The 20,939-nt window shown below is 52.6% G+C and overlaps 1 protein-coding gene across 6 annotated transcripts in view; it reads right to left on the bottom strand.

Moving 5' to 3' along the window:
- The window catches only part of RAPGEF1 (Rap guanine nucleotide exchange factor 1), a 133,213-nt gene that overhangs the window by 81,808 nt on the left and 30,466 nt on the right, over positions 1–20,939 (bottom strand). The window contains exon 1 of one of the 6 annotated variants that reach the window (XM_047098154.1): positions 5,846–6,152. The exons of 4 other annotated variants lie outside the window; for them this stretch is intronic. Coding sequence is in view for 1 of the 2 variants with exons in the window: in XM_047098153.1 (XP_046954109.1) it covers positions 5,151–5,190 (40 nt within the window). In the remaining variant the exon portion in view is untranslated. Of the gene's footprint in view, positions 1–5,150; positions 5,550–5,845; positions 6,153–20,939 lie in introns of those variants that run through there. One more of the 6 variants, XM_047098153.1, reaches the window with a different exon arrangement.

Below are 20,939 nucleotides of genomic sequence, written 5' to 3'. Positions count from 1 at the left end.
GTGTCTGACTTTGGCTCAAGTCATGACCTCGAGGTTCGTGGGTTCGAGCCTCGCGTCGGGCTCTGTGCTGACGGCTCGGAGCCTGGATCCTGCCTCGGATTCTGTGTCTCCCTCGCTCTCTGCCCCTACCCGACTTGTGCGCGCGCTTGCTCTCTCAAAAATAAATAAGTGAACAAGCAAAAAAACCACCAAATTCGGGCCCTGTGGCCATCCACACAGTGGCGCACAACTTGGCTCAGCTCCTTCCACCAGCCACATGCTGGGGATTCGGTGCCGCAGAAAGTCTGGTCTGGACCGTGGTTGAACGGGAACGTAGGCTCTGCCCTCAAGTGGTGTAGAAGCTAACAGAGAGGTAAAGCCATCCACGCAGAGCCCCAGTACACAGCAGAGCAAGTCAAGTGCTAAAGAAACGAAGGGTTTACTTCCTGAAAGACACAGGAAAAGTTCGTGAAGAAAGCCCTAAAGCTGTGTAAGCCGAGCAGACATGATGGGATAGGACCATGACAAATGCGAAGGGACGGGGTCGCCCTGGGTAAGAGAGGCATCTCTGGGAGACAGAACCGAGGGAGTCCCGGCAGGAAGGGTGCCTGCTCCTGCTCACGTTCACGCCAAGTCACGACCCATTAGCAGGTCCCCAAACCGATTCCAGGGATTAAAACACGAAACAGAATAGAAACGGTCAGAGGGCACTAAGGTAGTGAGGCTAAATAGCATTTCATGAAACTTATTTCCATCACAACCAGCTTGAAATGCTGAAGAACGTTCTCCACGGGGAGAGTGGGGTGGAGAAGCCGCCTCACACAATGAGGTCAGGGGTCCTGCAGGGGCAATGGAGACTGCGGCACAGCCCTCTCCCGAGTCACCCGGGCCCTGGTTGAGCTTCCCGCCCTGGCTCTGGAACCGACGATCGGGCCCGGGCACAGCACCAGCAGGTGGGCCATTTCTAAGGCAGAAGCGCTCCGTAGCCTTCCGACCTTTTCTGACCACAAACCACAGCAAGAAATGCTGTGATCAAGTACACGAAGTGTATCAAAAATCTAAAACATTTAAACTCCATTTTGCTTTGTAACCCTACAAGCTAGTTCTAGGACCAAACAGTGTCTTAATCCTTCCCCCAGCAAGAGTGAAGGGTCTGGGTGGTTAACGGCAGCACCGTGGCCTGGAGCCGGTTGGGATACCAGCTCTCCACCCCAACCCAGACCTAACGAATCAAGGTCTCTAGGGGAGGCACCCAGGAATCTGGGCTTTAACTAGTCCTCCAGGGGAATAAAGATCTAGAATAAAGATCTAGCAGAAAGAGGTAAACTGCCAAGAAATTCCAAATCTTGAGCGGGAGATGGGGGGACTCTGCAAACTCAGCAGAGCCAAAGTGACAGGCAGGTACATCCTTTGACTATGACAGAGAAGTTCTCATCTCCCATCAAAACATTCTTTGGGGGGCACGCCTGGGTGGCTCAATCGGTTAGGCTTCTGACTTCAGCTCCGGTCATAATCTCACGGTTCATTAGTTTGAACCCCACATCGGGCTCTGTGCTGACAGCTCAGAGCCTGGAGCCTGCTTCGAATTCCCTGTCTTTCTCTCTCTCTGCCCCTCCCCCACTTGCAGTCTGCCCCCCCCAAAAATAAACAAACATTAAAACAACAACAACAACAACAACGTTCTTTGGGACAAGCCCCTTCTGACAGGGAGACAGGTAATGTAGACGTTGTGCCTAGAACAGGCCTGCACTGGCACAGCCATGGGGCTGGGGGGGAGGGGTGACTACTCGTCCCCGTCACCAAATTCCAACCAACCAGCCACTCCAAGCCAGGAAATCGGGCTAAAACAGGTGTCTTTAGTACAAGGCTCAGAGCACAGGTAAGTCAGTAGATATTTCCCGCAGACTGACTGTGCGCACGTGCTCAGGACAACAACGTTCACCAGAAGTGGGGGATCAGAGTGGTCACGATTGCTCTCCTGCCCTGTGTATCCTTGCTCATATCAGGCTACAATGTTTGTTTAGCATCTACTCTGTGCTGGAAAAAAAGTGGGTTTTCCCTCCAGTAATTGCTCTAAGGCAGTGGTTCTCACGAAGGTAGACAAGTGGGTCAATGACAAGGCGTCTATCAAAAGCACACACAAAACTACACGCGTTCACATCTGCAATCAGAAGAAACCAACCTGGACAAAACGCACAGAGGCTACAAGCGGAGGGGCTGTGTCAGAGGGTCCAGAATTAGGACTTGGTGAAAAGCCGGCACCCTGCTAGGCCTAGGGCCCAGCCTGACTGCTCAGGAGCTGGCCCCGAGGCAGGAGGATGGGTCCTCATCCCACACTCACCCCAACCCACGAATGAACGGTTTTCTTAGTGGAAAACAAAAGTATCTTCAAAGTCCTTAGAACACGTTCTAAGATGATAACCACATTTTTACATTTAAGATGGAAAACTCGGAATTTTCTACACAGGAAAACAAAGCCAGCTGGGAAAGAAAGGAATGTGCTAGGGACCCAGCATCCCCAAGCACAGGTACCCCAGATCTGACAGGAAGCAGGATGTTCCTATGGCGCGGTCTGGGTGGGGTTTGTCAAACCATTCCTTAGGAAGAAGGGGATGGCAGCGGACAGTCCCAGGGCGTTCAACCAGAACTTTCTGAGAGCCACCAAGTGCCCATGGAGAAAAACATGTCGCTTCATTTTCTTCCAGGAAGCCTGGGCCCATAGTGAACTCACCCTGCTGCCTTCAACCTCCCGCAGTTTTCAGTTTTTGTTCTGCAACTGGTCTGCCGGCCACAACGTCCTCAGAACTGAGGGCGTCTTAATAATGAAAATACGCAGCTTCCCAAAAGCTACTGGATGTTTGAAAAAATGCGTGAAAATCAGTGGACTGAATCTGTACATGGGTCTACACTGCAGAAGATTTGGCACATTTTTGAAGGTCACCTTTTAAAGTGTTTTGGGTTCCAACTCTCTTTACAAATTGAAGTATGACCACGAAGCAGGAATTGAAATATATTTAATTTCTTTACAATAACATTTTTGTATTCTTTGTGGTGGAGGCTGAGAGTAGTGTTTCTAAACTTTTCATCAAAACAAAAATATTAGCACAGAACCTCACGTGTCCTGAAGCTTGGTTAAAGCCCGGCTGCTAAGAACGTGGTGCCGCTTTAACTTCAACATTTCGTTTCTGTGGGCAGGAAACCCAAACCATCCGTGGAAAGCCCAGTTCTGAAATCTCAAATTGGCTGCCTCTTCTGTCCAATCTACTGAAGCACTGTTTGGCTTTAAAATTCCGACCTCTTACCCAGGGGCGCCCGGGTGGCTCAATCGGTTAAGCGTCCGACTTCGGCCAGGTCACGATCTCACGGTCCGTGAGTTCGAGGCCCGCGTCAGGCTCTGGGCTGATGGCTCAGGGCCTGGAGCCTGTTTCCGATTCTGTGTCTCCCTCTCTCTCTGCCCCTCCCCCGTTCATGCTCTGTCTCTCTCTGTCCCAAAAATAAATAAACGTTGAAAAAAAAAATTTTTAAATTCCGATCTCTTACCCAGGGGCGCCCGGGTGGCTCAATCGGTTAAGCATCCGACTTCGGCTCAGGTCATAATCTCGCACTCCGTGAGTTCAAGCCCCACATCGGGCTCTGTGCTGACAGCTCAGAGCCCGGAGCCTGCTTTGGATTCTGTGTCTCCCTCTCTCTCTGATCCTCCCCCGTTCATGCTCTGTCTCTGTCTCAAAAATAAATAAATGCTAAAAAAAAAATTTTTTTTTAATTCCGATCTCTTACCCAAAGAAGACCGCCTGATAAAACAGAGCTCCTATCTCTGTGCTATACAGCTGACCCTGGGCCCATTCCCCAAATAGGAGAGGCCCCCACTTGGGCTTCTCCCCCAGGTACAAAGAAATCTGGAGCTCCATACTCCGCTCGGGAGGAATTTCTTCTCCCTTTGAGGGCAGCAGCCACGTGTGGCACAAGGCACCGATGCAACGGTGCCGGCTTAGGCACAGCAGAGCCTGGAGAAGTGTGAACCCTCTGATGACATCGTCTGGTGACGGTCGTGCCCCTTGACACTGCCCCCACCTGCCCAGGTTAGGGGGGCCCCCCCGCATGGCCCCAAGGGAAGAAGGCTCCCCGTAAACAAAGTCCAGTCTGAGCTGGCGCCATGCCGAGGAAGAGCCTGTGACGGTCCCTCTCTCCTCTTGGGCGAGGAAGGAACCCTGCAGAGGATGGGGAGCACGATCGTCGGGGGCAACACGGCTCAGGGCGCTTTTCAAGCCTCTGATGCGCAGTGCCCGGTGCGCAGCGTGTCAGGCAGTCGCGGCACGGACACTCAGGAGGGACGGGGAAGAGAGACCTGCACAAACCCCCGCAAGCACGACTGCGACCGAGTGGGCCGAGGCCCCATAACCCAACTGCGAGAGCGCTGAGTGCGCGGACCGCGGGCTGCACGCCCCCAGAGGCAGCCCGGGACGGGGATCGGGTGCCAGCAGAACTTGGGTGGGTGGGGAGTAAGGCGGGGATGGGTGCCCTAAAGCCATCTTCCGCCCTGGACCCTGCAAGGAAACCGGCCTAAACTGGAGCCTGAAAGACTCGCTGCATTGGCCAGGTTTTTATTTTCTGTAGTGTGTGTGCGGAGGGCCGGGCGTGTGGACCGAGGAAAAGCGCTTCTGGCAGAGGGAGGAGCATGTTGGGAAGGCCCTGGGCCAGCAGGGCCAAGGTGAATCGGGAGACCTGGTCAGTACAGCAGAGGGAGGGAGTGGCGAGAGGGAGCGGGGCCAGCGGGGCCAGGCAGGGGCAGGCTGCTGGGTCCAGGAGGGCGGGCCTCCGGCCTCCCCACGCCAGGAAGCACACTCTACAGCGGGTGACGAGCACCGGGGGCTCCACTGGCTGGCAGGACGGCTCAGTTCACGGTCGAAACATGCTGCCCGCAGGGTGACAGCACAGCGCCCTGGAGCCCTACTCCTCTCAACAAGGCCCTTCACCCGAGATGCTGAGACACAGCGAACTCCCTGCACGCTAAGGCAAAACCCAAATGTGCGGGCGCCGTCCCGACACTGACAGAGACCACGAAGTGCAGGGAAGGGGCCACTGAAGGCACGTGTTAGTCAAGCACTGCCCACAATCCAGCCTGGTCCAGTCCGCGCTCTCCTTAAAACAGCCGTGATTCGCTGAGCACTTACCGTGCCGGCCCTGACAGGCACACGTGATCTCAACGGCCATTCCACAGACGAGGAAACTAAGGCTCAGAGAGGATAATGAGGCCAAAAGTTACACGGCGCTCAGGAACCCGCTTGCACTCAGACTCTGCTCACTGTGACTCATCGTGACATTCAAGTGTCTTAAGTGTCACAGGGACGAGTGTCGGGGGGGGGACAGTGGCGCCAGGGTGACCAGTGACGGTGCATACAAAGGGCGGGAAATGAAAGAGAGAAGCGTGAGCAGGAAACGCCTACAATAAGCTCCTTGTGCCCAAACCCAACAGCCTCTGCTCGAGCCTGCCTGCCCATCGGATTCGTCATCTCACCCAGAGGAAGTGGAGAAGGGCCATGAGGCGGGCCCCAGGGGGCTGTCCAAAGTGCCCCTCCACCCCAACCTTAGCGCCTCCATGCTGCACGGCAACCACCCGCGTAGCTGTCCGGCTTCCCCCCGAGACCCTGTCCCATCCACAGCCGACCAAGCACGAGGGCCGTGCTCAGACCTCCAGGAGGGTCAAGGGACCTCAGAGGACTAACCGGCTTCCAAACAAACCACCTCCTTCGATGGGTGGTGGATGCCATCTGGTCACAAATGGGCAGCTGGGACAGGGCACGTTGTCTACAGGGCTAACGAGTATCTGTAACAACACCTCTTGTCCTCTCCCAAAGTTGTCACTTACCTGGGACTAAATCCCAAGAAAGGCACTAGGGCAATGTGGTCACATCATGGCAGTTTGCCCATTTAGGGACATCGGGGAACATTTCTCTCTCCTGGAAGTCAGGAAGCGGGAGGCCGGCTTTTCGCATCAGTTCTGCCACTAAATGGTTTTGTCAACGAGGCCGAGCACAATTTCTCCGAGCCTCTTTCCTCGTCATAAGCCTACATGAGTGGTTCTCAAAGTGTGGTGATGAACCACCAGCAGCAACAGCAGCCTCACCCACGACGTGGTCAGAAGTGCAATCTCCGGGGCCCCGCGCCACCCCCACTGCACCAGAAGCTCTGGGGGTGGGGCCCAGCAACCCACTTTCGGGAGCCCTCCGGGTGATTTTGACACACACGGGGTCTGAGCCCCACTGGCCTAGCTGATTTCCCTACTTAGTTTGCTTTATAAAACCATCTTTCTTGGACTTTTCCCCACCTGTATTGCTACTGACTTCATTTACCCAACAATGGAAAGGGTCTACAGCATGCCAGACACTGGCACAAACCCAAGTCCACCGTGACGGGCACACGTGTAAGGTCTAATGACGACGGATGCGTACAAAGCTTGTCTGCTAGTTGGCCGCTGGATAAGGAGCGCGACTGTACCTTCCAGCCACTTTCCTCTCTATCCACGGTCTTCCTACAAGATGTACTGTGCCTTTATAAACAAGGTATTCAGTCCACAAGGAGGCATGCAAAGCGCCAGCCAATAAAATGTTATTATATTGCTACTGATGAAAGAAATAGATTAGGTATGTCCAATTAAAATAAGTACACAAAATCAACCGGAAAATCTCTAGAGGGAAATAAATACAGAATAGCACAGACAACACTTCTTTTCTCCTAAAACTGTTTCAGTGACTCACGGGGCTCGCAAGTCTTGAATGTTATTCTAGGCACAAAATAAAACACTAAGTGACATTTTTAGCAGTCCATTTTGCTTCGGGAGGTATACACAGGAAATGCAAAAGCAAAAACAAAAGCTAAAACACTCTACCCTAAGAGGAAAGACGCAGCTAGACTACCTTAACTTTAAAAATGGAACTAAAATTAGCTTCCTCCCACTCGCCTAGGGGTCCTGCTAAAATAAAAGCATCTGCCAAGAGTTTTCCTCCTCTCCCCTCCGTCCTGTGACCAAGGAGGGCAAAGGAAACACGGCCAGAAGGCAGACAAGTGGCCCAGCTCCTACAGTCAGTCATTAACACTCACTGCAGACGTCTTTGGTCTGTACCAGACCCCCAAGTTCAGTCTCGGGCAGAACAAAATTCTCCTCAATCAAAATTATATCATGGGGTTTGACTTCTGGGTAGAAGCTGACATCGGAGCCCTCACCCTGCGCACAGGTCAACAAACTCTTTTCTACATTAGTTAAAACATACGCCTAATAATTAACATAACACACAGCTGCTTCTTCTACCCAGAAGCAGGGTCAAAGCAAACCACAGAACTGTTACAAAGTTACAAACTGTGTGCAAAGTTACAAAGCAATTCTCCCCCTGGCTGAAGGTATTTATTTAGGCAGTACTAAAACACAAAACAAATAAGAGAGTTTAAAAGAGAACAGACCCAGAAGATTAGAACACAAGAGTTACCGTGACTGAGCCTTGGCAGTGTGGCTCTAAGTTTCCTAGCAGTGAAGGTAAAAAGGTAAACAAATGGGTTAATTTTGAGCATCCAAAGAAAATATATGAACTCAACAGAAGAGGGAAAACTTTTCCTGGTGTGACATTCCAGAAGAAATTTTAGGGGGATGTAAAGTAACACTGTGAACTGCGTCTTCAATCTTGGTTTTACACCGATCCACAATGTTTGGGGTACCTCAGTGACTCAGCTGGTTAAGCGTCCAACTCTCGATTTCGGCTCATGTCAGGATTTCGAGGGTTGTGAGATTGAGCCCCGAGTTGGGCTCTGAGCTGACAGCACAGAGCCTGCTTGAGATTCTCTTTCTCCCTCTCTCTCCCTGCTTCCCCCCCCCCCACCGTTCCTCCTGCTCACGTGTGATCACTTGCATGCCCTCTCTCAAAAAAAAAAAAAAAAACAACACAAAACTTTACATGATCTAAAATGTTCTTCAAATAGCCACTTAATATTTGCTCTCCATTAAAAAATTCAATAGCCCAAGAACTTTGTATTTGTGGATACATTTCTTAGGGAATCCCAATTATTAATACAGTCCCGTCTGTTGTTTTCCGGGGCTCCAGGTTAACACAGAAATAACCCTTAAAGAACTAATGGAAACAGGGGTTTTCCCCACCTATTCTTGGCAAAAGTGAGATGTTGGTCACATCAACACTGAGATCTGAGGCTAACGCTCAGTGTGGTCAGAGCGGATGACTTCGGCCTGAGGCTCTGCACCCCACAGGGATGGAGAACACTCCTGCCTCAGGGCGCAGGAGAAAGCCCGAGGGATCCAACAGCTTCCCTGGAGGCGCACGCTGGGGCCAGGTGGGGGGTCCGGGGGAGGAGAGCCAGGAGCCCTCGTCCTCTCCAGGGAATCTGTCTTCGAAGAACTCAACATTCAGTCAGGCAGCCAAGATTACACAGGGAGGCTGCAGGTGCGGTGGTCCCACCTCGCCAGCTTTTTAGGAGGAAAACCGGAGAAGGTCTAGAAGGGCAGTCTAGAGAGGGTCTAGAAGGGCTGGACAAAACGGACCAGCAGGCTCACGGCCAATCTAGAGTCAGGAATTCCTCAGCTCGCAGACGCGTCACAGGCAGAACCGGGTGAACGAGAGCGCCGCTGTCCGACGGCCCGAGTGCTGGAAGAAGGGCCCCCCCACTGACACTCCAGGAAGAGGCCAAAATGGGCCCTGGACGCTCACAGAAGGGGGCGCGCGGGCAGCCAGCCGTATGCAGGAGAGGTGGTAAACGTCCCCAGGTGCCACCCCCGCGGCAGCTGAGGCCGACTTCCGGGAGGACGCGCACAAGAACAGGCCCCGTCCTCCACGCGCTCGGGTGAACCACCACCGGGCCCCCCTCTGCGGCCGCCCGCAGGGCACCTCCTGGCAACACCTCGTCGGGACCACAGAAACGACCGCAGGGGCCACCTGTGGACTCACCGGCAGGACGCGACAAGGACCGAAGGCCTACAGGCTCCCCGGGGCCGTGACCTGATGCCCCCCACGGAAGGCAGACCGGTGCAGGCCCAGCGTCGTGTTCGTAGTTCGGCCGCTTTCCTGGGGGGGCCGGTTTCTGGAAGGGGAACAGTGGGAAGAGCGCCCCTGGGGTGACGTTCTGTGGCAGCCTTCAGGCACAGGCCTCCGGGTCCCACCTGCAGTCGGGCCCGGCTCCCCACTAACTGGCTCCGAAACCTGCGACGGGACTTTCACGGCCTCCTCAGCAAAAGCGAGACACGCAACAGCACCCGCCACGAAGGGCTGTTGTGAGTCGTAAAGGAGCAAAGGCCTGAGAATGAAGCTTTCTTACACAAGTAACCACATCAGACGGGGTCCTACGTCGTGACATTTTCAGCAGCCCGTCTTGCTTCAGGAGGTATACAGAGAGGAAAGGCAAATGGTAAAATGCCCTGCCCTAAGAGGAAAGACCTTCCAGATGTTCTCTGAACTCTTAAAAAGCAGGGGTTGAAACACACACACGCACACACGCATACATACTTTCAATACATATACGCTGTTTTCTGAGCCACTTGAGAGTGAGTTTCACACATACCATGGTGTGTCCCCTGGAGTTTTTCAGTGAGTGCTTCCTATGAATATGGATATTCTTTTATATCACTACAGCACAGTCATCACCATCAGGAAATTTAACATTGAGACAATACTTTTTATCTAAGCCACCATTCATATTCCAATTTTGTCAAGTGACCCAAAATTTGGGGACTTTTTAAGATGTTTTAATTTTTGTTTTGAGAGAAAGAGAGAGAGAGAGAGAGAGACCGAGCACAAGTGGGGTAGGGGCAGAGAGAGAGACACACACACACACAGAATCCCAAGCAGGCTCCACACTGTCAGCACAGAGCCCAATGCGGGGCTAGAAGCTATGAACTGTGAGATCATGGCCTGAGCCAAAGTCAGGCACTTAACCTATGGAGCCACCCAGGTGCCCTAAGGACAACTTTCTTTTCTTTTCTTTTTTTTTTTTTTTTTTAAATTTTTTTTTTCAACGTTTTTTTTAATTTATTTTTGGGACAGAGAGAGACAGAGCATGAACGGGGGAGGGGCAGAGAGAGAGGGAGACACAGAATCGGAAACAGGCTCCAGGCTCTGAGCCATCAGCCCAGAGCCCGACGCGGGGCTCGAACTCCCGGACCGCGAGATCGTGACCTGGCTGAAGTCGGACGCTTAACCGACTGCGCCACTCAGGCGCCCCAGGACAACTTTCGAGGGGGGCGGGGGGAGAACCTATTACAGATTCCCAGAATTAGCTTGCATTTTTATAATGTTAATATGAACCAATAAAAACCGGGGTAAACTTTTTGTCGTTTGTATTAGTTTTCTATTGTTGTGTAACAAAAAACATGCACATTTATCATGTCACTCTTTGTATTTTTTTTAGAAAGAGTACATGAGCGGGGAAGAGGGGCGGGGTGTGGGGGAGAGAGAGAATCTTAAGCAGGCTCCATGCTCCGTGAGAAGCCCGATGTGGGGCTGATCCCACGACCCTGGGATCATGACCTGAGCCAAAATCAAGAGTCGGATGCTCAACCGACTAAGACACACGCAGGTGTGCCCCATACGTCACACTTTCTGCGGGTCAGGGTCTGATCATGGGCATTTAGATGGGTTCTCCGCAAGGCTGCGGTCAAGGTGCTGGCAGGGCTGAGGTCTCGTCTGGAGGCTTAACCAGGGAAGGGTCTGTGTCCAAGTTCCCTCAAGTACCTGGCAGAATTAATTTCCTTGCAGCTTTAAGGCTAAGGGCTCTGGCTTCTTGCTGGTTGTAGGCTGAAGGCTGCCCTCAGCTCCCTGCCACATGGAGCCTCTTACTTCTCTAATGCAAGCGACAATGTCTCCAGAATGTGCTAGCACATTAGCAGGGGAGGGACAGCCCATCGCCTTGGGCCCATTCACAGGCCGGTCCACACTCAAGGATTCGACAAAGGTGTGAACACGAGGAGAAGTGACGCTGAGGGCTGTCGTGAACTCTACCCGCCACGTGACTTGCTGTTTCTTTACAACCATCAAATCAAATCAAATCAAATTTATAATTCGATGCAAATGAAACTACAACCTCCAAACAGATGAACAATACTGGTCGAGCCCAGAGACAGTGGACTCTGGAGCCCGCATCACCAGGTACGACGGGAACAGTGTGGACAGCTGCAGGGCAGTTCTCACCACGTTTCTCCACCGAAATCACTATGACGTCATTTTAGCTTCTGGGTAGAACCACACCACCTGCATATTAAGTCTCCCCGCGCTTTTCTTTGCCAGCCGCCACGTCTGAAGTACACGAGTGTATGATGGACTCCATTAACCTCAGATCAACCCAATTATGTGCACTTGAAAAAACAGAGAGGCAGAAAGGGGAGGAAGGAAGGGAGAGGGAGCAGGGTAAATATTTTAGGCAAATCACTCTCTCTTCCGTTATTAAGCATAGGAACCCAAGTGAGAGCGACACAAGAGAGGGGCCATGACTGAGTCCTCAGATCTTTCCTGCCTTCTGTGGTGTGAACATCTCACCTCACTAATAGGATTCTGGTGTTAAAGATAACAATTTTCTTTTTAGAACATGGTGCTTAAATATAAAACTAAGCCCTACATTCGCTCAAAGGAGGAGTCAGCAAACATTTTCTTTAAAGGGCAAGAGAGAGTAAATAGCTTCAGCTCTGTGGGGCATACAGTCTTTGTTAAACTACTCAACTCTGTCACTTTAGTGAGAAAGCAGCACATATGATTGGTCAATAAACGGGCTGTGCTCAGATGGACCTTTATTTGTGAAAACAGGGAGCCACGTGGATTTGGCCCTGGGGGAGAAGGAGGGAGTACTGGCCCCTGCTCTAAAGAGACAGCATTCCCTTTCAATGCTGAAAGGATAACTAACACTGGATTTATTTTCAAGGGTAATTCTGACCATACACAATTGTGGCCTTGTGTACAAGGCCTTCTTCAAACCCAGTCCTTCTGTCTGGATAAAATGCAACCCCACGCACGATACAACGGGGCAGCGACACAAAGAACTGTCAACGTTATGCTGGAATCCACGTGAAGTCCCATCCAGACCACCTAGAATACCCTCGGCTCCTTCTGCTTGAATACCTTTCTCCGGGAGACCTTCCTTGACCTGGTAGCTAGAGTTGGTATCTAGGGTTGGTAACTAGGTCAGAGACCCCGCGAGCACGTCAGTGTCCTGCAGGTTAAGTTTACCGCCTCTTTCCCACTAGGCAGTGAGAGGCCCGGCCTGGTCTATTTTGCTCATTGCTACGTCCCCATTGCCCAGCATTGTGCTGGGTACACAGAAAGTCCCCGTTAGTATCTGCTGAATGAAGTAAAAGATTAGGTCCCATCACACGCTTTTCTCAGCCCCCAGGTACTCTTCATTCTTGGCACTTAAATGTAATTGCACAGGCAGAATATAATTAGTTAAACTACAAGTGGGGTTCTGGTGAAAAGGAAGATACAAGATAAGCTGAGCATTTCAACTGTTCAAAAGGTTCAAAACCATGGCAAATCAGGATTTAACATCAGGAATGTGACCATTAGTCGATCAATCTGGAATTTCCTGATCACACTGGAAAGGTGATCTGCGTGACAGATTCCCCACCCTCCAGCCAAAGGAAGGTGACCTAGCCAGAAACAATCCTTTCTTTTCTTTTGATAGGAGCTGCCCTGTCCCGCCCTACTTCTGCCGATCAAAGCCTCCCATTTTATACAGGCCCTCCAGGCTCCTTCCTGCTTGCTAGATGGGGCGATGCCCAATTCATGAATGTTCAATAAAGCCAGTTACATCCTCATTTACACATCTGGACTTTGTTTAACATGTTAAATCAAACTGCTGGCCACTGGCTTTACAACAAAACTGGAAACTTTGAGAAGACAAAACCAAGTGATGGATTCAAATAATCAATAATCTTGTAGTGGCCAATCAAGTAACTTACACAGGGAATTCTCTTCACCCCTCCCCAAATGCTCATTCTCGCTTGAGTATGTTTCCCTTAGGTTTCATTTTTAAAAATGTCCCAAGGAAAAAGTGTAAGGTGGTCCTCAGCCTTTTCCTTCCTTCTTTCCTTCTTTCCTTCTCTCTCTCCCTCTCTCCCTCCAGTTTATTTATCTTGAGGGAGATGGAGAGAGAGAGCACAAGCAGGGGAGAGACAGAGAGAGAGGGAGAGAGAGAATCCCAAGCAGGCTCTGCTCCAGCAGCACAGAGTTCAACGTGGGGCTTGAACCCACGAACTGCTAGATCATGACCTGAGCCGAACTGGATGCCCAACCAACTAAGCCACCAAGGCACCCTGGACCTCAGCTTTTTGTTGTTGTTGTGGTTTATTTTTTTTTAATAGAGAGAGACAGAGAGACAGAGAGAAGGGGGGAGGGGCAGACAGACAGGGAGACCCAGAATCTGAAGCAGGCTCCAGGCTCCAAGCTGTCAGCACAGAGCCCAACGTGGGGCTCGAACCCACGAACTGTGAGATCATGACCTCAGCCGAAGTCGGATGCTTAACTGACTGAGCCACCCAGGGACCCCGATTTTTCTTAACTGGAAGAAGCAGAGAAGATACATGGAAGGACATCAGCCCATTTGTACAACCAGCTCCCGGTAGTCCTTGTTAGAACTGAGTGCGCCCAGATCCTGGGACGGAGCTGAGGATGCCAAGTTCAAACGTAGTTGGCAAATACTTAATGCCACGCGGGGGGGACCCTGCCTTCCCTCCCTTCATGCCATCCATCTAAGGGGTCTCCACCCACATGCCTTAAAAGAAGTTAGTTTTCATATGAATAGAAAACCAACTTGTCAACCTTGGTACGCCACCATCACAGGTCTCCATCACCGGACAGCAACACCCTGATGGCTGCTTGTGGCAAGTGTTGGCTACCCACGTGAGCACAGTTGACACAGCTGTTCCGATAAATCATGTGAGTCACTCGTGAACAGAGGCTTCCTGGGACCTCCTAATGGAAAACGTTCTCATTAGGAGCCCAACTGCCCATGAAAAGAAATAAAAATGAGCCACAGCCAGGTCTCTTGCCCCTCGTGAAGGTCAGGACGTGCACAGTTATCTCCCTGAGCAGAGCTGCGTAGAAAAGATGTCTTGCCAGGCAAAGGGAGGGTCTCTCAAGGTGGGCTTGGAGCACTGTCCCTTTAACAGCCTCCCAAATTCCACAGGAACTTCAAGAACTGGGGCGCCTGGGTGGCTCAGTCAGGGAAGCGTCCGACTTCGGCTCAGGTCATGATCTCGTGGTTCGTGAGTTCGAGCCCCGCGTCGGGCTCTGTGCTGATGGCTCGGAGCCTGGAGTCTGCTTCCGATTCTGTGTCTCCCTCTCTCTCTGCCCCTCCCCTCCTCACCCTCTGTGCATTTCTCTCTCAAAAATAAATAAACATTAAAAAAAAAAAAAAAAGACGGGGCGCCTGGGTGGCGCAGTCGGTTAAGCGTCCGACTTCAGCCAGGTCACGATCTCGCGGTCCGTGAGTTCGAGCCCCGCGTCAGGCTCTGGGCTGATGGCTCAGAGCCTGGAGCCTGTTTCCGATTCTGTGTCTCCCTCTCTCTCTGCCCCTCCCCCATTCATGCTCTGTCTCTCTCTGTCCCAAAAATAAATAAACGTTGAAAAAAAAAAATTTAAAAAAAAAAAAAAAAAAGAACTTCAACCTGCAAACACCTATAACTAATAGTTTTGCTCCCATGGTTAACAAAAATAGAAAAAGCCCTAAGAGGACCATAATTCACTGTTTATATTTAAGCCAAATAAATGGGTTTCCTCCCACACCTCTTATCTCAGTGAATGGTGAGCGCCCATTAACACACCAGGAATCTCACTGCCGTCCCTGCCCCACTTCCTGTCCGTTATTCTCCAGATCCCACTGTTAGCAAGTCCTGCCCCTTCAGCCTCCAAAGGCCAGCGAATCTCCCCACTTCTGCCACCCCGTCCGTACTGCATCATCTGCTGGGATGGCTCAGTCAGCTGCCAAGTCCCCTCTTGCGGCCCTCGCGGCACCAATCTGATCTCCATCCTCAATCTTTCACAAACACACATACACCACCTAAAACACCTGATGACTTTTCAGCTTGCTGATGCTCTTAAACTGAAGGCTCCATCTCCTCTTCCACTGAGGGCTCCTCTCTCCGCCCCACCCCTTTGTTTCAGGACCTTTACACGTTGCTTCCTCATGTAGACAATGCTCCCCTCCAACTACACACACACACACACACACACACACACACACACACACACACACACACACAAAGGTCCACCTCACTCCATCTAGATAATAGATAACTCTGACTTAGCCCTTCAGATCTCACTCTGATCCTTCCGTAGTGGCTATCAGGAGTTATCAGTCCACAATTATGAACCTACCTGGGGGCTATCTGGGTTTCCACCTTCCTCAGCTAAACAGAAAAACGGGAAAGAATGAAGCCTAAGACCCTACGGCATCTACTGGATGTAATAAATTCTCTCTGCATCTAGAATGACACCAGCTCTGGACCATCCCTGGATTATCTGAGAAAATCATCACTCAAATAACTGTGTGTTCTGTGGTTCAGGCGAGGAACTCAGGTTCAGAAAGATCTGTGCCTGAAAGCATCTGACACAGAGCAGGCGCTGAGATATTTACCGACAGAAAATGAAAAAAAAAAGAAATTAACGAACAAACTGACTACCCACTCCATGCTCCAATTCCTTTCACTGCACTGAGGCCCCTGAGACCGCTGAGGGGCAATGGGATACGGATGCACTTTGCACAAGCTTTGGAGCCAGAGGGGGGTGGATGCCAGTTCCAGTGAGGCCACTTGGCATAACCTTGAGTAAGGTTAACCCCTAAACCCATCTCCCTCCTGTAAATGGGAATGATGCCATTTTGGCCACGGTTCTTTAGCAAGGAACAGAAACCCAATGAACGCGTTCAAGTGAAAAGAAAGGCTTATGGTAAATCGGAATGCAAGGAGACCCTGGGAACCGTAGAAAAGCTGAACACCCCGCCGTCGGGAAGGGCAGACAAGGGTAAAGAAGGCAGCCCTGAGAACCTGCCCTCCCCATCTCGCGCTGCTTTCTGTCCCCCTGCACCTGCCGTCGTTCTCCACTGAGGCTCACTCCCGTAGGGAGCCCGCTTGCTCCTACAGCTTTAAACACATTCCCTACACCAAGACTCCTCAATTTATACCTCCAGTCCAGAGCTTCCTCCTTGCCAGACTTACAGTCCAGGTGTCCCCTCGCTACTTCCACTGGGATGTCTAAAACGCACTTCCGACTGAGCTCCAATCTTCCTTCACAGCCTCCGCCATCTGAACGGATGGCATTTGAACTCCGTCCTCATAGTTAGCTGCCTAGGCCCAAAGCCTTGGGGTCATCCTTGACTCCTCTCTTTCCCCTACAACCCTCAGCCAAGCAGCCAGAAAATCCTTCGGCTCTAGTCTGCCAGGTATGTCCAGACCCAAGCACTTGCCAGCACCTGCAGGGCACCACCCTGGGTCACTGCACCAGCCGCTCGCAGGGACCCCTGCCTCTGCTCTAGCTCCCCTTCATTCCCCCTACATACACGACACAGTGATCGTACGAACACCTAGCTCAGACGATCTCACTGCTCTGCTCTCGACTCTGCAGCGGCTCCACACTTCTCTCAGGACAAAAGTCAAAGCCCTGGCGATGGTCCTCGGAGCCTAACAAGACGTCGCCGTCTCCATTCCAGTCATGCCAGCGTCCTCGCTGTTCCCGGAACACGCCTACCCGGTCTCCCTGCCTGCAAGGCTAGTCCCTCAGACGTCTGCTAGGCCCGCGCCCTGTCCTCCTCCGTGAGACGCATCTCCCTGTCCCCGTGAGGCCACCCTGTGTGCCCTAGTAAACTCCGCAGTCTAACCCCCCAGGCCTGGGACCCCTGATGCCCCTCGTTCCGCTTCCCATGGCACTGATCTCCTCACAGTCTTTGTAGCCCACTGGTGGATGGTGTTTGTTAGCCGCTGTCCACTCGCCCCCACTGGAAACCTACGTTCCACGAGGATGGAGGTCTGTAACCCAAGTGACTACAACAATGCCCAGCACACAGCAGGTGCTCAAATCAATATCCATTAAATACACGCGTGACTGCGCCTCCTCTCGGCCACCACCACTCATGCTTGGGGAGCACGTCACGCTCGCCTGCCTCCAATTCCGTAAGACTCTTTAGCGCAAATGCCCACCAGTGATCAGACGGCCTAACTCCTGGGTCAAATTCCTGAGCCAGAACCAAGCGGCCCAGCTCATCTTTCCAAGGCAGGCCACACACGACACAGGTCAATGGCCAGCTGCCCAGGGAAGAGCCATTAAGTACAGAAGGTCCTGTGGGCAAACCTGAAAAAGAGCAAGGCCATCTAGAGCAACCGAGTGGGGGAGGCACAAGTTCTCCACGGGGGGCAAGGGCACTGCTGTGCCGAGCGGAGTGCCGTGGCACGTACCAGTGACAGCCTAGAAGGGCTTGGGAGCCGGTCAGATCAGAGCAGACGTTGAGCCCTCAGTACGGACCTTGGCGGGAGCTGTGGCGATGAAGAGGAGTACGTCCGTGTCTCACCCACCCAGGAGAGCTGGGTTACTCGCAGGTAACCATCCACCCATGAACAGACGCGGTGACACAGTTAACTGGTGCGGATGCTACGTACTAAGGAGGAATTGACCGGACTCGGCAGGCAAGCAGGCATTCCTTAGGCTTCCTCCCTGTTCCCTTTTCACTGCCGAGGATTTCATAATCACCCACAGACAGGATGATTTAAATGAGCCAGGGGTCCCGGCTCAGGGTCTCTGACAAAGCTGCAGCTCAGGACTTGGCCAGGGCCGGAGGAGCGGTGTCCAAGCTCCCCGGCCCCCCACCCCCGTGCTGTTAGCAGGGGGCCTCGGGGCCTCGCCCCACGGACCTCTCCTCCCTCCCCAGAGCAGAGGATCCCCGGTGGCAAGGAGGCAGAACCCTCCCCCTCCCCCCGCCACAGTCAGAACCCACCTCCAGGCACCCCTGCAGCAGTCACACGACCAGCCCGGGACAACGCGGGAGGGTACTACGTCTGGGCTTGTGGACACCAAGGGGCAGGGAACACGGGGCCATCTTGGAGGCTGCGAGAACAGCCAGCCTCCAAGATGGCCAACAGAACACCAGGGGCTGTTCGTGTAGACCACGGCCTGCTTCTGAAAGGCTCAGAGCTGAGGGTTGTACGAAAGAAGATGAAGTACATGTGGCCTGCAAAGCCAGTGTTTAGTATACGGCTCTCTGTAGAAAGAGTTTGATGGCCCCTGATGTTATTACAGATTTAAGGGGGTTCAGGAGTAATCCTGACTATATGCCACGTTCCCTTTACGCCCTGATTTCCGAAACTAACCCGCAGGTAAACGATTCTACTGACGTAGGTGCCCAGCAAACCGCAGCTCTGGGTATTATAATGTCAACCACTAAGAAATGAACCTGAGCAGGAAGAAAATAATCAACGGTACCTGGCCCATAAGTAGGAGCTTGATAAATACAAACTCAGGGAACGAATGACTAAAAAAATACAAGGATGCATCTTCGAAGTAGAGAGTAATCGTGAAAGTATGAGAAATCTTCAACAAATGACTTACAACATAAGCAAGACATGACTTTTATATAGTAACTGCAGCCACACCGGAGATGTGCTGAGGGCCAGCTCTAGGCCAAACACTCCCTCATTCACTCCTCCTCATGCTCTGTCAGCTGCGTGTTACTAGTTGCCTTCCTTTTACAGACAAGCAAATAGAAGCTGACAGAAATTAAGTAATTTCCCCAAGGTTACATGATAAATAAGTTGCAGGACTATTTACTCTTACTGCAAGGGGTCTAAGAGTAAAGACCGACCGTGCGACTGTGCGTCTGGAGTCCCATGCCTCTGCGTCGTCGTGAGCTTGCGGCGAGCACAGCAGACAGACAGACAGACGCCCTGCTTCCTACCCAGCTCGATCGGATCCTCACCAGGGACTTTAAAGAAGGGCAAAGCTCCCGGGCTCCCCATAGGCAAGGTTAGAGAGACTTGAAATGCTCGATTTCATCTAATTACTCATTATCTGCTCTCTCGACCCAAAGAGAGCTTTCAAAAATTATCTTCACTGTGGTTTGCTTTCAAAGCAGGTATCATCTCTTCCGAGACGGTGCAACCAGCACCCAGACCAGCCATCTCTCCAGCTGCCTTCCCCGTGCACTGAGTGGGGGGCGGCTGCTCTGACACTGGACTGGGGGGACTCTGGCTTGCTGCACGGCCGTCAGACACACACGGGGAGCCCGCTGCGCACAGAACGGCACTCTAGGCCAACGGTTTCCGACGGGGACATGAGCAGACACTGTTCTCCCTGAGTGGTCTGCTCACCTCAGATTCATGAACCTGAGGGAAGATGACTTGCCCAAGGCGATAAAGCCAGCGGCAGGGCCAAAGTTTCCTGACGCTGATGCTGTTTTTTCCACTGTTTGCAGTCTGCTCTTGGAGAGCCTGAAATCCAGCTGGTTGAGGAGACAGATGTTGATTATGACATGTTCTGGAGGGAGGAGGAGACCTGAGCAGAGGGGGTTAACCCTGGACTAGAGGCAGGAGTCCCGGTGTCAAGGACAGAAACAGGCAGGGATAAAGGCAGACATCGTGTCAGGAGGCCTGGAGGCAAAGGGGGTTTGAAGGAAGCCTCGCAGACGGTGATGACCGTGTGGACAGGCTGCTACAAGAACAGGAGAGTCAGCTGACCCGGGAGAAGAGGAAAGACTGTCAGAGGCACTGAGGGTCCAGCTGGGAGTGGAGACGTGAGTTTCTGTCAACAGAAGACCTAATTACACACACCGCCGTGTCCTCAACGGGAGTCTAATAAGTACAGCTGTCTAATCTCCACACGGTAAACACGTATACCGCGTAAGACAATCACCGCCCTCGGTCCGTTCTTATAGGAGATAATGTTCATTGACAGAAACATCATTCCCTTGCCTAACACGAAAAAGAGGACTTGACCCTGCAGTCAGCTCTCGGACAGCAACGCCATCAGCAAGGCTGGACAGAGAAGGGGCTCTGCCATCACAGCGACCACAGACGACGGTCTGGGCCCCAACCCTGCCACTCGGCGGCGGTGTGGTCTTGAACAAGTCACGGGACCCTCACCGGAGCCGTCTCCCCATCTGTGAAATGAAGATGATCCCACCCACCACACAGAAGTCATGCTTGGCTCACGGGGGCCCGAGTGTGCCCCACCTGCTGTCCACACCTCCCGGCAAGGTGGCTTTAGGCACCTCCCATCGAGAGGCGGGGCCCCTCTCCCTTCTCTGTGAATCCCGACTGGCCTTCGGACTTGCCTCCACCAGCGACAAGAGCTGGTGGTGGCGCCGTGCCAGTTCCAACCTGGGCCTCAGCCCCTGCACGCCTCGCTCCTAGGAAACCTGCCAGATGCCAGGTGAGCCGCCCCGCCCGCCAGAGCCCCAGACACGAGCCCTCCCGGCAGCTGGCCAGACACACGAGGGACCCCAGCGCACAGTGCCACCTGCAGGACCACGAACTAGACAGATAGCCAGCTGTCGTTTCCAGAGTCACCAAGTGCGGGGCGGCGAGTCGGGGCCGACCACGTGCGAGAACAGAGCTCGGTAAGCAGCAGGCTTCTCCCCTGTGCGGCGACTCTCCCCGTCAGTCAGACCTTCCTTGCCCACCGGTCTTGCCCACCAGCATCCAATCGCGCCCTTCTTCTTCCCTTTTTAAACAAAGCTTTCCCTTGGCCCCCCCGCGTTCATCAACTACCGCCTGAAGCAAAACCCCTCAGAGAATCAACCATGCTCAGTGTCTCAGTCCTCTCTGCCCGTTCTCTTCTAAGCCCCCTTCACACCCAACAAGGCACCGAAACCTCGTGTCAAGGTTCCCAGGGACCAGCGCAGGCAAGTCCCAGTCCCCGTGTGACCTGACTGATTTCACCCCAAGCAGCATGACCCACGCCCCGTGCTCCCTCCTTCCTATCACACTTCCTCCTACC

Source organism: Lynx rufus, unplaced genomic scaffold (assembly GCF_022079265.1).
Source record: "Lynx rufus isolate CCGP_SWC_20201006 ecotype Redwood Valley unplaced genomic scaffold, mLynRuf1.p SCAF_44, whole genome shotgun sequence".
NCBI lineage: Eukaryota > Metazoa > Chordata > Mammalia > Carnivora > Felidae > Lynx > Lynx rufus.
The sequence above is the reverse complement of the archived record's forward strand: the minus strand, read 5'-3'. Positions and strand labels throughout refer to the sequence as shown.